The sequence below is a fragment of the Phalacrocorax carbo genome, chromosome 3 (assembly GCF_963921805.1).
Source record: "Phalacrocorax carbo chromosome 3, bPhaCar2.1, whole genome shotgun sequence".
Taxonomy (NCBI): domain Eukaryota; kingdom Metazoa; phylum Chordata; class Aves; order Suliformes; family Phalacrocoracidae; genus Phalacrocorax; species Phalacrocorax carbo.
The window spans coordinates 14,111,261-14,126,612 of NC_087515.1; the positions used below are offsets into that span (position 1 = coordinate 14,111,261).

At 40.1% G+C, this 15,352-nt stretch overlaps 1 protein-coding gene across 2 annotated transcripts; it reads left to right on the top strand.

The window, feature by feature from the left end:
* The first annotated feature begins 638 nt into the window (after positions 1-638).
* Positions 639-14,046, top strand: YIPF4 (Yip1 domain family member 4). 2 transcript variants are annotated; one of them, XM_064445900.1, is made up of 7 exons: positions 639-945; positions 3,464-3,617; positions 6,512-6,683; positions 8,809-8,886; positions 10,087-10,200; positions 10,572-10,665; positions 12,537-12,660. In XM_064445900.1, the coding sequence occupies exons 1-6, from the start codon at positions 846-848 to the stop codon at positions 10,659-10,661; spliced, it is 708 nt and encodes a 235-aa protein (XP_064301970.1). In that variant the 5' UTR covers positions 639-845; the 3' UTR covers positions 10,662-10,665; positions 12,537-12,660. The 2 variants fall into 2 exon arrangements, with proteins under 2 accessions (XP_064301970.1, XP_064301969.1); XM_064445899.1 differs by lacking the exon at positions 10,572-10,665 and having other exon boundaries at positions 644-945; positions 12,537-14,046.
* The last annotated feature ends 1,306 nt before the right edge of the window (positions 14,047-15,352 follow it).

Below are 15,352 nucleotides of genomic sequence, written 5' to 3' on the forward strand. Positions count from 1 at the left end.
GCCCAGCATAAATTTAGCATATCCTGTCCATCACAAAAGGCACAGTGGAACCTTCTATCTTTTAGCTTTTGTTCAAGGTATCAAAAGAAAATACCTCCCTATGAAATGAGCAGCAGATTTACAATTAAACATGGTAACACGCCGAAGGCAGATGAGGGCAGGCGGAGGGCACCGGCCGTGGGGATGAACAACTTGTGAAAGAAACCCATGAAAACTGTTGCTGATGGGGCCGAGGGGGTGAAGCTGTCGTCCCAGGGTGCCGCCGGTGCCGAGCTTCTGCCGTCGGCCTTCGGCTCGGTTCCGGGAGGTCAGACCGGACCAAAACATCTGGCCTCAGGTCTTCAACGCTGCCCATCGCCCCGGCAGCAGCCCTCACGCCGGAGCGGCCACCAAGGTCAGAGCCAGGCGGGGGGAAGCCGCCCAGTCCGCCGCGGCGGCCGTTGTCCGTCCGATAATGCACGAGCCTGACGACGGCGCCGGCCCCCGCGAACGAACAGTAACAACACGACTACACCCCCACCCCCCAATGAGCCGTGTGCCATCCAATCAGGAGAAGCTTTATAGCGGAGTCAAGGTGAACTCACTCCCCGAGACAGAACCGGGGAGCCAGTCAGCATTGGGTCTGCGGCGGCCAACTGCGGCGCGCGTTGCAAGCAGCCAATCGGAGGGGCGGTGTCGCTTGTTGTTGCACTGTGAGGCGGCTGCGCTCCGGGCGTCGGTGCCGGCCGCCGCCGGAGGGGGAGGAACAGGAGGCCCCGTGAGGCCCCCGGCCCGGGCGCCCGCTCGTCTGCCCCGCTGCCTGCCCCGCTGCCTGCCGGCCCCGCAGCCCCGCGGAGGGCGGGGAGATGCAGCCCCCGGGCCCTCAGCAGCAGCAGCAGCCGCCGCCGCCGCTCTACGCGCCCAGCAGCGGGGACTTCACCTTCGTCTCCTCGGCAGACGCCGAAGGTGAGCGCGGGGCCGCGGCGCGGCCGTTCCGCTCCCCGGGAGGGTCTGGGCCGGGCCCGGGGAGCGGGCGGCTGCCGTGCCGCTGGGGCAGGAGGTGCCTCTCTCCGCCCCCGCCTCGGGGCTGCCGGCGTGGCCGGGGGCGGGGCGGCGTGGCCACGGTGGCCGCTGCCTTCGGGCCGCGGCTCCGGGACCCGCTGCAGGGCGCCGGCGGCGGCGCTTGGCGTGGTGGGAACCGCTGCGTTGTCCCCCGGCGGGGGCAGCCGGGGGCAGGGCAGGCCGAGGGGCGCCCTCCCTCGGGATCGCCCTGGTGGAGGTTGCGCCCGGCGACCCGCCGTGACCGCGAGGAGCGCCGCCACAGACCGCTCCTCCGTCCCGCCGTGCTGGGAGCGCCGGTCGGCGCCTGGTGGAGTCTGTACCCTGTGCTCGCGTTCCTGTGGTGCCGGGCCAAAGCCTCGGCGCCGTGTCTTGTTTTGACACAGTAATGAGGGGCCAAAAAAGAAGCCCTGCGTGTAGTTCAGGGGGTGAGGTGTGGCCTGCTGCACAAGCAGCTGCGGTGATCCAGCCTGCCGTGAAGAACTGTCTTAAGACTGTGAAAATGAATATAAGAGTCAACACTCTGCCAACTTATTTTGAGGGAGAATGGCCTTCTGGGCTCTACCCATTTAAACAACAAGCATTCTGCTTTATGTATGTATTTAGTTACTGTTGTAATTTTGGATAGGGGTAGGGAATCATGTAAATCTGACTCATGTGCCCCACCCTGAAAAAGAATTACTGAAGTGGAAAAACTGCTGTAGAATGCCTGTTCTCTGGTGAACTTCCCAGTCCTTCTGGCAGGGAATACCAATCAACAGGTACAATCTCGGCTTTCTTTTTTTTTCTGGTTTGTTTTTCTTCTCCACGTTAGCCTGAAAAAGGATCCAAATGTACCTCTGCACAGAAACTCTCTGGATTACCCCTTGAATTATTTGCTGAGCAATGCTGAACCCAGTCCAACACAGCCACCTTTCCAGTAGGGTGTGTTGAATTGAACTCAGCTGAATGTTCCTTATGAACACAAGCAAGGTGTGATCTCCTGCGTGTTCAAGTGTAGTCCTGTCTGCAGAGTGCTGCAGAGACCTACCCTAAGAAACAAAAATGTAAGCAAAATTAAACAGCTTGACATTTCTAAATTAAAATATTGCATGCTGCACTCTAATTTCTAGTTGCTTCCCAAATCTTGATCCATATGAGTACAGGCTGATTTATTTTCCCTAGCAAGCTGATTTGGGATGGAGAATTTTGTTAAACTAATTGTGATACTGAGTGATCAGTGAACGCTGACTGAAGACTGTGTGAGATTCTGTCACTGTACAAATCTTTCTTCAGTAAAACTGCTTTGTGTTTTGATAGAAGATGTTGCAAATATAATCTACAAATATGGCCTGATGTGCCTCTGCGAGTATGTGTTTCAGAAAGAGTTGCTATAGCTATGTGTTTTAGGAAGTTTGTGCCTAGGAACGTTTTCGTGTGAAGAACACACAACGATGGAAAGGAAAAATAAGATTTTCTTCGGTGAAGCGAAAAGGTGTTGGATGAGAAGAGTTTTTGTCTTTCAATATATTTGTAATAAGCTTGTACAAAAAATTTCCATGTTTGTTTGGATTTTTCCTTTTTAGCAAATAATGGAAATCCATCATGTCCTAAAGGAATTCTCACTTCTGTATTTTTTCTTCAAGTTGCTTTCTGTATTTTCAGTTACTATTTTGTATTTTTCATCTGTATATAACTGAATACAATGAGAAAATAAAATCAATAGTTACTGGTGATAAATAGATCACCAAATTATTAGTGACAGCTATAACCTACATGAATTACTCTTTGTTTTGTTTAGTACTGTGGCAGAGTAAGATCATGATATATTGAAGATAACTCCTTGTATATCTTATTGGCTGGAGCCTAAGGATCTCTGATAGTATGCTTTTTGCAACAGTTTCACCTGTGTTAAAGGCAGGCTACAAGTGAAAACATCTACAGATGTTTTTCTTTCATGAAAAATCGGACATAGAAGCAGAAAATGGTTTTGTCTGAAACAATGCCACGGTGCAGGAGTGGGTTCCAAAAGAGGTATAGCATGGTCAGCAAAAAAGTGGTAAATAATCCACAACTTAAAGTGCGATGAGACTTTCATTAGTTAACTCCTTTTATGCCTTTGCATGATTAGTGATAAAGCAAAAATTGAAGCCTTTCTGTCATACCATAACTCTATGTCAACAAAACAAGGGTTCCATCTAGAAGCTAAAACTTGGTAATTTGAGGTGTAAACCAACATTATTACCATTGCATTAAAACCAGAAGCACCCTTTCAAATTAAGTATCTGTTGACGGATAATTTTATTCTGTAACTTCGAGTAGTTCACGGTGATGACCAGGACATGCAGCTTTATATGTCTGTTGTTGTATCTTCCAGTACTTTTGAAATCAAGTGGCTTGTGACAAGGCATAGAAACGTATATCTATCTTTCCCTTTTTCTCGAAGATCTTAGTGGCTCCATAACAACTCCAGATGTTAAGCTAAATCTTGGAGGAGAATTCATCAAAGAATCTACTGCAACTACATTCCTAAGACAGAGAGGGTATGGCTGGCTTCTGGAAGTGGAAGATGATGACCCAGAAGACAACAAGCCACTCCTGTATGTCATAATTATTTTGGGATATCTATCTTTATTAGCTGTGTAGGAAAACCAAACAACTTTTAGCCTCTGAAATTGTCCCACAGCCTTTTGCTGCGAGCAGAATTCTGTTTGACAAATTACCAGTGAGTGTTTTCTGGTGCAGGAATGAAAGGATTATGTTTCCCATTATGGATTTTATTTTTAGTGTAAAAGAGAGGCTTGTTATTCATTGTGGGGGAGAAGGGGAGGAGGAATTTATTAATCTCTGTAAGTATAAAGCTTTAATGGCTTTTCTGCTCTTATCTGGTGATCTTGTAATGGTTTGGAAAATCAGATTGTATTCTTTGTCTCTTGTGCTGATGTTGCGAGTTTCTTAATGCTGTCAAAGAATCAGAGGCTAAGACAATCCTGTGGAAAGATTAGTATTAAGTAAATCTAAGTAAATTCTGCTAGTTGCTCCGAAGTCAATGCATTGTGAATCATGCTTATTACGGTAGGGATGCTAGAGGCAGGGTAGCACAAACTTTAAAATCTTTGATGCTATCTTACCTTATAAAGCTTAGATTAAACGGGTGTAAGTGTTGAAAGACAAAAATGTCCTTAAAACTGAAAATATCTGCATCCCTTGTTCTGTTCACAGAAACGTGGTTGGCTGAAGGAAGTTTGTATCTTAAGGCTATACTACACTGTGAGTCAGGCAGCCTGGGTCTTGGCCCTTGGTCTGCACATAAGCAACTTCATTCTTAGGGTCTCAGTGTTTTCCTGTGTGAATTAAAGATAATAATGCTTTTTTAAAAAATGAAGTCAGCAGAAGAGTACTCTGGAGAACTCAGATGGGAGTGCTGAGAGAACAGATGTCTGGAAAGCTTAACAATGAAACTGCTACTTGAAAAGCACTTTAAATTAAAGTGTGCAGAAGTAGTTCCTTGTGTGAATAAGTCTGTTCTGTAATCCTCTAACTTTTAATTAAGAAACAGAATGGTGTACTGAGGTGACAGCATAGGAATTACCTCTTTTGTGTAGCTTTTTTTTACCACAAAAACCAAAGACGCAAAGCCAAAAACCCCAAAGTCACAAAGATGAAAGTCTTTGACTCAAAGACAGCTAGGTGTTCTAAGCTTCTGATTGCTGGAAGTGAGGAGAACATGCCAGGGAAATGATCAGTTTGTGGCAAACAGGATGAATATAATCATCCTAGTGGAGAAGGCCTTAATCTGACTTCCATGTAGCAGTTTTTATGCAGTTCTGATTATTCCCAGAACCTGTGCTGTAATGAAGCCTTGCAGCCTGAATCCTACTAAGGATTTCAAGAATATCAGCCAGTTAAAGGAAGTTCACCAACGCAGGGCTACCATGCAAGCAGTTTGTTCAATAGACTGAGATTTTTTTCCTTCCTTTCTCAGTGGGCAGCCTTACTCCAGACACTTGTTTCCTGTAACAGGCTACCATCACTTCTTAGGTGAGATAGCTGTCAGCTTCATGTAAAAGACAGTTAATTCGCATGAAACTGTCAGAAGCTCTAGGTGATGACAAAGAATTATTTCCAGACAGGAAATATTTGTTACACAATCTTGGGAGTAAAATACAGGAAAGCTACATCCTGTTTAGATAAATGGAGGAAAATAGATGCTTCTAGTCTACTCTTTAGGTTCAGGGATGTGTTAAAGAACAATTTTTGTTATATAGTCACAGGTTAGTAATACCAATTCTGAAATAGCTTCAGTAATAGCAATCCTGACATTTCCTTGAGGGACTCAATGAGCAGTATTTAATTTTTTTTTAGGAGAGAGAAATTGGGGTGAATCATCTTTCATTCCATCAAGCATTATGTCTTTGCACTTATTTCTTGCTTCAGCATTTCTGAGGAAAAAGGCATATATCAAAGCCTTGTACAAAACTTCCATAAATGGACTTAGGATATGATTATATGTTGTTCTCCACTGCGCTCTTAAATGTAGAGCAGAGGGATATCTGCCTGAAGTCTCTTGCAGCTCTTCAGAGCGCCTCAGTCATGACTGCATAAGGAAGACACTAGCGTACAGTTTTGTCTTAAGGTTCCACGCATAAACCTAAAAGAAGCAGAACTGCCCACTGCGTAGGCAATGGCAATTCCTTCCCCTTGTGCTAGGAAAATCAGGACAAGATGTGCCAGTTAAGAACCTCCTATGCAGAAGAATCTTCTGATCATTTTGTAGCAGCTTACAGAGAGTTTGTAGCAGGGAGTGGAGAAGGCAATTAGAGAAGAGCAAGATGTATTGATAGAATTTATTGCTAGTTTAATTGGCTTTTATTTTTTTTACCCATATTGGAAACAAGCCAGTAAATAAAAACTGGCATAAACTGGTCTGCTGAAAACTACTATTGTTGAAGCAAGTTAAACCCCATTTTATGTTAAAAGAAACTGGTTTTACCCAATGTATTTTGAATGGTTTAGGATTAGTGAATGTAAAGGTACTCTTTCTTGCAGAATTTGAAATAAAATGTTTCCATAATGAGTGTGCTCACGCCAAACTGCTCAGCATAGGAATACACGGACATCCTACGTTTGTGTACGCATGTCTTTGACTTTTAAATAGTCATAGTGGTATGAATGTGTTACGTGTTCCTGCATGTCAGAAAATAGATCTACTGGCTTAATGTAGACTGTTAGGGTATGTGGCGTATGTTTTCTATGCTCAGTCATGTAATTGATTTTTGAATAATTAAATATATCTAACTGTGTCACACCAGTTACTGAATGCGGGATGAAGGTATGGTATTGCTTTGTTGTGGATGAACTGTTCCTTTGCTAGTCATGGCTTCAGAAAGCCTGTGGCTGGCAGGAGACCCAATGTTTGCCCCTGAAGTTACTGCTTTATGCTCTGTTTCATTACTCCGGTGTATAGTAATGTTCTCTTGCTTTACAATTTCAGGGAAGAACTCGACATTGATCTGAAGGATATTTACTACAAAATTCGATGTGTTTTGATGCCTATGCCATCTCTTGGGTTTAATAGGCAAGTAGTGAGAGACAATCCAGACTTCTGGGGTCCTCTGGCAGTTGTCCTCTTCTTCTCAATGATTTCATTATATGGACAATTTAAGGTGGGTGTAAGCCTTCTACCTAAAAAGAAATCTAGACTAAATCTGGGGACATGATTGCTAAGCAATTTGCATTCTTATGTAGGTAGAAAGTCTTTTCAAATGCTGTTTCTCAGGTTAATATGTAGAAAGACAGCAGTAGGAAATGTATTAAATAGCGCATGGATAAGTTAATCGTGATGAAATGTCAGGCTTATGTTTATACAGATAAAACAAAGGAAAGATGTGGTTTCTAGAGGAAACAGATCAATACTAATGGATTTATAGTCACATTAGTGAATCTTTCCATTCAGCTGTGACCTTTTGTTAACATGCTTTCTATTACTAAAAAATGTTACCGAAGAACATTTGTTTGGATGTCATGAATTTTAATTTCCTGACAAATAAAGCTACTTGTTTAAATCATACTATATGACCACTGTTATCTGGTATATTTAATCTTCATTAGTGCCATTTACTGTTTTGTCCTCCCTGCTCAATTACAGTTAAGTAACTCTCTTCTTGTTGATAGACTTTTTCAATAATTTCTTTTGAACTCTTGGGTGAATAGCTATTCAGAGGCATTGTGCAGATTTAATTGGCCTCCATAAACACCGTTAGCTTTTTTCTTTATGTTCAGTTTGAAATAGGGAAGCGATATTGGTTATAGTCACAATTTGAATGTGAGCCTAGGTGATCCTGCTTCAGAAATCTTTATGACTGTGTAGTTACAGCTGTTTTAAATACAACTTAGTATAGCAATAAACCATATGTAAAGCAACAGAATGTGCTTGTGCAAGGATTTTTGTGAATGGCGAGATAAAATCATTCCCTTTACGACCTCTGGCTTCCATATGGTGTACCAAATGCTGACGAAGAACTCTCTCTCAGTATCTTGTTTCTGAGACATGAAGTGAGTAGGCTAAACCACTGTATTAAAGTGAACCGCCTAGCCGCCTCCTAGGCAAAGGAAGGACCCTTGATCCCATGACAGATAAACTACCTTCTGCAGTTTGTGTACCTACTGTACATGAACAGTAGGTCTAATGTTTCTTAGGAGCAGTGGATTTAGCATATGGATGTGTGTTGTATATGTGTGAGGAGGGAAAGCTAAACTGACTGACAGCAGACTAGATGAACTGAATCTAGTGGGCTGTAAGCAGAAGAGAGAACACCTGCTCTGAGACTAATGTGGTCCTCCTCTTTTAGACTGTGGAAGAGGAGGAAGTAAAAGGAGGCCATGCACTATTTTCACAAATAACATAAAGCTGTTACATTTATCTTATTTTTTTGAAGTGGAGCTGTGATTTTTATCTGGTTTTAAGTTTAAAGAAAAATCATCCCCTATTTGATTCTTCTGTGAATCTGGAACTGTTAAATAAGAAAAAAAAAGTGAGTACTAACTTCATTAAGTGCAGCTGTTGTATATTTGGAAATACACACAGGACTGATATTGTTGTTTCCCCTCTAAAAAGGTATTTCAGAAGGGAGAGCTTCACTTCTAATCCTCCCAGTGCCTCAACCCCAAGAATAGCTAAGTTACTTGGAAAGCTTGTTAAGCTGAAGAATGATTTTAAGATTTCTTCTTCAGTTTAAGGGCAGACCAATGAAAGAAGCAAGAAAAAATAATTGCAGACTTTGTCCTGGGAGTCTTAAGTTGTAATCCTCATCAAGTTCTACTGAAAGTTAGTCCTATGTCTTCTGATCGATCTCAGTTTGAGTAAAGTGGCATCTTTGTGGATTAAAGCAGCAGAATTCCAACCACTTGTATTGGTTGGGCTGACTTCTAAAAACTGTCTGAGCCTGCCTTTTTTAACAGGGGTGATGTGAATGCATTTAGCTAGGGTGGTCTTAGCCTTAGTTTTAACTAAACCCTTCCTACTCTGATACAATATTACATTACTTACAAAGCACATTGTACGTGCATTCCATGTTCACTGTATTACCATTAATGTGATTCTGTAAATGTAACCTCTGCTCTTTTATTCTCAAGTTGCATTGTGATAAGTAAAACTATTCTTACCACAATTCAGAATTCAGTTTTGCATAAAAAAATCCTTGACTGCAGTGAAAGTGATTAATAGAAATGAGTTTTCCTTTCCCACAATGAAAATTATTACTATAAACAAATTGTTCTTTATCTCTTAAGGTTGTTTCTTGGATTATAACTATTTGGATATTTGGATCCTTGACAATTTTTTTACTGGCCAGGGTTCTTGGAGGAGAAGTAAGTACCTGTATGCAAAAAGGACATAGAAGGGGGGTAGTGTAAAAGCTCTTGGCTATGTTTTTGGGTAGTAGTTGGGTTTTCTTGGTCTTGGCTTTAGACCTTGTAGCCAACTAAGAACGGATGCAGTTGGTAAGCGTAACATCTACATTTCAGGTTCTTAGCCTCCAAAATAATACCTAAAATACAGAAATGGTCAGCTAATCTTTCTGTGTGATGGATGGTGCACTGGATGTGATAAACAATGTGAAAATTTGTACTATGAATCCCAGAAATTCTAACAGGTGCCTGTGATCCAGAACTGAAGTCCATTCTCGAGGGACAAGTTTTTTTTATTTTTTGTTTGTTTGTTTTTTCCCTCCCTCACGGAGCTAAACAAGACCTTTTCCCCTCTTTTGCACTTCTCTTGCACTGTTCTTTATTTAAACTTTGCTTTTTTTAAATGGGGCCAGCAGCAGTTGTATAATGTCCTTGTGGATCGAGCACTTGGTGTTTGTTTTCATCCTTGGCCTGCTGCAGTTCAAACCCGTTAAAGGATGAAAGTCAGCGCATGTTCCCTCCAGGTGCTTGCACCAGCGGGGTCAGAATAGCTGTTTGAGCTGTTTACAAATCGAGTCATTAAGTGATTCAGGTGTAAACAAAAAGGGACTTACATCAAGGCCCGCAGACAGCTACAGCGGAAGATTCGGAAGGGTAGAAACTTCTTAAAATGGCTCTGCAGCATAAAATGCATTGAACTGTGTCATGAAGAACTAAATATACAGTGATAGCTGGCTTTTGTATTTTTACTATGCATCTTGCATTAATGATGAACTACTCTTGCAGACTTCCTTCATTATTTACATTCCTTTGTTTTAGATTTTTCTTTTAATCACAATTGCTAGAGTCATCTTATGTGAATACTGTTTCGAAAGAAAAAGCTTTTATAAATGTGGTTGCATGGGCTTTCCGCATACCAGCATAATCCAGATGCCCGTAAATCAGTTTTGTGGCTCAAAATGTGAAATTCTCAGAATGTATAAATTTCTAGGGGGTAGCGTACAAAAAACAATTTTCGTGCTTGCAAGCTTCCTAGCTGAAATTTCATGAATACCTAATACATTGTTATCTCTATTCGTACTTATATAACAATACCAAATTGTGTTTGGTGACAAAGATTGAGCAATAACAAGCTTGTTTTTATGTGCTTGAAAATTTCAGGTTGCTTATGGCCAAGTTCTTGGTGTGATAGGATATTCCCTACTTCCCCTCATTGTCATAGCACCTGTGCTTTTGGTGGTTGGATCCTTTGAAGTTGTTTCTACCCTAATAAAAGTAAGTTCAGTATCATCTACTGGGAGTTGTTTACAGTTACTTTTAAGTCACTTTCTTAACATCTCCATGTATTAATCTGTTCAGGACAACATATTCAGAACTACAGCATAAGCTCTGTCACCGTTTTTGGTTAGCATGGTGGACTGCTAAGCGAATTCTGTTGTATCTTTTGAGTACTTGGGGATGGACGGTGCTGTTGCTGTAACCTGTTGTTATCAGGTTAGCTTCTGTTCAAATATTTTGCTGTGCTATAATAGTTGCAGTAAATAGGATGACCATTTTGAGAAGAGGATGCATAATTAAACCTCAAAATGAAGAACCTGAAAATAAGCTGTTCTATCCATTCCTCCCATCATCCTGTTTATTTTTAGTTACTGCAGTGTGAATATGACGTTAGTCATTGTTCTGAGACCTTCCATAGCTGTAGCAGTACAAAGCTCTCAATACCCTTTGCAGGGTAAGTAGGTAAGTATTGTTCTGATCTTACAGATGTGGAATGTAAGGCACAAATCAAGAATGACTTGCCTGATACCACCTGCTGTCAGACACTTCTATGAAACTCGCAATGTTCCCTGATAGATCCCAGAACCCCATACTGTTCTTACACGCTTCCAGTACTCCTTGAAACCCTTTTAGGTAGCCTTTGAAGTTATTGCTCAACTTTTGGAAAGGCTGACTGAGAAATTCTGTTACTAACTGAGCTGTGTGCTTTTAGAGTTCTTCTGTTGATTTGATTGATTTCTGTCCTTTTAGCTTGCTGCTAAAGAGTATAATTGAAGCACAACTGAAGTGTATGACAAAAAACAAGTGTTGTCTTTGTGACTTGGTAACTTGCAATTACTATTAAGTGGTACAGTCGGAAAGCAAATCATGAACTTGCCAGTTAACTAATATATAACTTGAAAATAAATATATGTTAATTAAACATCTGTTACTTGACTGTTAACAGTCTTACCTTAACTTCAGGGTGAATCTGTGCAAGGTTCTTACCTTTGTATCTTCAGGGTGAAAATGCAGGCCAAGCCCCATATGGCCAAAACCATTTATGCTGTGACAAGTACTACTTTGTATGGCTTGAGACCTCTGTGCTTGGGGAAATATTTCACAGTCCTAAAGCTGGGGACCTTACAGTGAAATAGTGAAATTCAAGTCGGTTCTTTTCCAGTTGCAATGAGCAAAGTAAACTACCAAAGTAATGCACCTCGATTGTTTTAATTGCTGCAATTTTCCTAATATATCTTAGGGAATCCAGTCAGGATCTTGATTGTCCTTCTTGTCCATCTCTGCAGTCCCAGGTTAGGCAGCAAAAAACAGAAGTATGCAATAATGTGCAATTTCTTTGGGGTTGGTTTTTTGGTTTTACAATGGCAGTTGAATGGGCCACGTAATCCCTCAAGGGATCCCTCGTCTGACAGAACTGTGGAAAAAGGTCTTTGCTGGGGTCCTATTATGTCTGCCCTCTTTGGCCTTGTGTTTTGCAGAAGGTTATGGTGTTTTTGCATGCCTCTCAGTTTTAAGTATTTTTTCCTTTTTTGTTGATATTCAGGGTGCTGCTAGAGGATAATGAAGCCTGATTACTTTTTGCTGTAACCTTGTTAGTTTGAGGTTTGAGTCAAGTTCACTGACCTCAGGACTTTTTTTTTAAAGTATGCGTGCTAACTTCATACAACATAGTGGATATTCATAGGTAATGTTACTTTCTACCAGTCTTTTAAACTGGTTCTTTCTTAACTTAGTAAGCAATATAGTTTTTGATACAGGTTGTATGTTGGCAGGTTTCTCACTGCACCTGAAAGGAATAGGAATGTAAGGGGGGGGCACGATAATTAAAGAAAAGCTTATGAGCCAGGTGAATCCTGAAATAACAAAAATGGTAATTTAACCCTCTGGTATATATTGTAGGAGGAAGAGTCAAGTGTAGTAACTCCTTTGCTTAAAGAAAGGGAGGGGTTGTTAGTTGGGGACCGTTAAGGTGGAAAGAAAAGTTACTAATCCAGTGAAGTTTCAGATTATCTGCGTATGTAAGCTTACAGCTTGCTTTATGGTATCTATATGTCTTATATTAGAGAAAACTTACTGTAGATCCTTAGCTGAGCTGCCCACTTCAGTATAAATTCTGAAATGAAAATAACATGCCTATTTGTTAAATATTTCTCTAAACTTAAATGAAAATTCATAGCGCATTCTTTCTGTGTGTGGCATGTAGAGTTCTTCCGCTGAAAATTCTTGGGGGGAAGCACCTTTTTACTTATATTGAGAGAAGAACTGATTTTTATCTTGGTATTTGGAGAGACTTTCTTGTGGCATTAGCTAAGACTGTTCATCTTCTTTTTCAGTTGTTTGGAGTCTTCTGGGCTGCATACAGTGCTGCATCATTACTAGTTGGAGAAGAATTCAAGACCAAGAAACCCCTTCTAATTTATCCAATCTTTTTATTATACATTTATTTTCTGTCCTTGTACACTGGGGTGTGATCTAGTGCAAGATGTGGCCAGAAACCATATTTTAGTCACTTGCAAACTGATAATGCGTAAGATTAAGGAGGCAGGAGATAATATAAGTGACTGTTTTGTATCCAGTTGTCAAGATGTTTTAAGATCGAAGAGCATATTTGTGTATATTATTTAATGAAGCAACTGTAGCTATATAGATTTGTATCAAAGTTCCAGGTTTGTTTGACTCTTCAGATTTTAATGAATAAAACAGAACAACCTTGTGTTTTATAAGGAAGTGTAGCAAAACCACAACTCGATACCTGTGCCAAAAGCACTAGGACCAGATTACTATATTCGAGGAGAAGAATGAGTAGTTAACTGTAACAATCTCAAAGTGCAATTTTTCTTTTGAGCTTAAACACAGCTGACTTTTTTGGCACAGCAAATTCTGTAGATAATATATATTTATGAAAAAGTCCTGATTGTTCATGGAAAAGTCTGTATGATCAAGACATAAAGATACTACTTTTAATTTAGTGCCTCAATTACTTTGATTTGGCTATTGAGTTTTTATAAATTCCAATTTGTTTTCAAAACATGTATATACTGTGTATTTTGTATCTATGGCTTGTGTGTAGCGTCAATACTCCTTGGTTAAGGATGTATATTGGGTTTTTAAAAATTGAAGATACGAGTATTTGAAGTATTCACTTACTATCTCTGACCAAAGGAGCAAGATACTGCGTGACATAATTAAAATGCATATTTAGAGAATCAAATTATTTTACTTAAAAGTATAAATTTACAGAGAAATGGGTGAATACCTTTCTCAACTGTAGTGCTGGCTTAATGTTGGAGAAAAAAAGATGATCTATCAAATTTGTGTGATCTTTAAACAATGTTATTTTATGATGACAAAATAAAAATAATGCTTCCCTAACTATGTTTTACAACATCTTGCTCTGTCTTGTAAAGCAATGGTATTTAATAGCATGGTATTTAACATGCATCCATTTTCCATTTCACCCCCCCTCCGCCCCCAGTGTTAATCCCTTGTAAAGAGACATAAAAAAGATTTGTAAGGCCAGATTCCCCCCCCACTAAATAAGGTAGAATTACAGCCTTAGTAACAATTAGTGTCTTGCAAATTTTGACTATCCAAGGATTATGTAATAATGTGATGACACGTTAAATATTTCCTGTGTACTGTGTTGATTGCTTATGTAATGGTCCTTATGGTAATGTTTCTTCACAAGGGAAGTCCACTTTGCATGGTACTAACTTAGGCATTTGCAATCTTCAGTTTCTCAATATTTTTTTTTGGTAACAGGAGAAAAAAAAGCATTCCCCATGTCTTTTTTCCTGTTTTTCTAACTTAATGCTGCAAATAAAAATCAACCATGACGAGGTACTAGCAAGGGCTGTCTTTGATCCCTGGCAGGCATGTTTCCTCATCAGAACTGGAGTTTTTCAGCTTTTTGAACTGTGTAACTTGCCATTTTAGTAACATATTTCTACCACTTGTTACTGATGCAAAATATATAATTTTAAAGTCCAGCTCTACCACAAACCTTTAGCTTATTCAGTCTGCTTTTCTGGCTGAAGCTTGTGTTGGTTTTAAACAGAACTACTTAAAGTTGGTGCTGAGCATAAATTGTAATGTAATACTCTAGCTTGTAATCCATTAAAGGAGAAAAACTGGTAGAGTGATTGACTATTCACCTAATTTTTGACTTCTGCAGAAGTTCTGGTGGAAATACTGCAGAGTTGTACTAAGGAAATTACATCAGCACCTTAATACTTATCTGCAAGTGTTTTGTGAGCATACCACGTCCTTAAAAAAAAAAAGGCAATGACAGTGTATTTCAAAAGAAAAAAAAAAGCATGTTAGCTTTGGAATCTTGCATGATAATCTGGTCTTATCTCTTTCTCATTACTTATTTCTTTTTTAACAGGAATATCCAGCTAGTGTTAGACGACTCATTCCAGACTCTGTGAATACAGGTTTAGCTAATATCACCACAAACATTTAGGTTACTGGGCTATCAGAGAGCTTTAAGCTTAGTTCCTCTTTGCAGAGCTGTTGATTAGATGCCCATAACAGATCCTGTGCATCTGAAATGACTATGAATATTCAAAGGATGCAAGAATGTTCTATTTAATTTCCAAATATCTTGATTTTCTCTATACTAATGTTCTGTGAAATTTATAGCTGCAATTTTAACTTCCTTTCCACAGACTTGGCACATGTGTAATATGCAATGTAGATATGCACGTAACATAGTACATATTTTGTACACAATTGCGGTTTTGCACCTTCTAATCTTAGTATCTCTAGGGTCACCTTTTGCATATGCTGTGCAAGAAATGTACAAACAGCTCTCACATGGTTCTGATAGTTTGTAATAACTTTGCATTCAACAAACTCATATTTTTAGATGAGGTATGTGTGTAAATACAAGATGTATTTTATAAAAATTTTGAATTAAACTTGTTTACAGAATGTATGAAGCTTATTTATATTTACTGAATTAAGACATGTCTATATTCCTATACATGCCATCAGTCTCAAGCTTTGAGGCTCTAAGTAAGTTTTTGTGATAATACAGATAGTATTTCTGGGAACTGAGAGCACAACCATCCAGCAAAGAGGTTCTTGTCCAAGGTGGAGACATGGGTATTGTACCTTAGCGAGACGCGCTCTGTGGACATTCTTC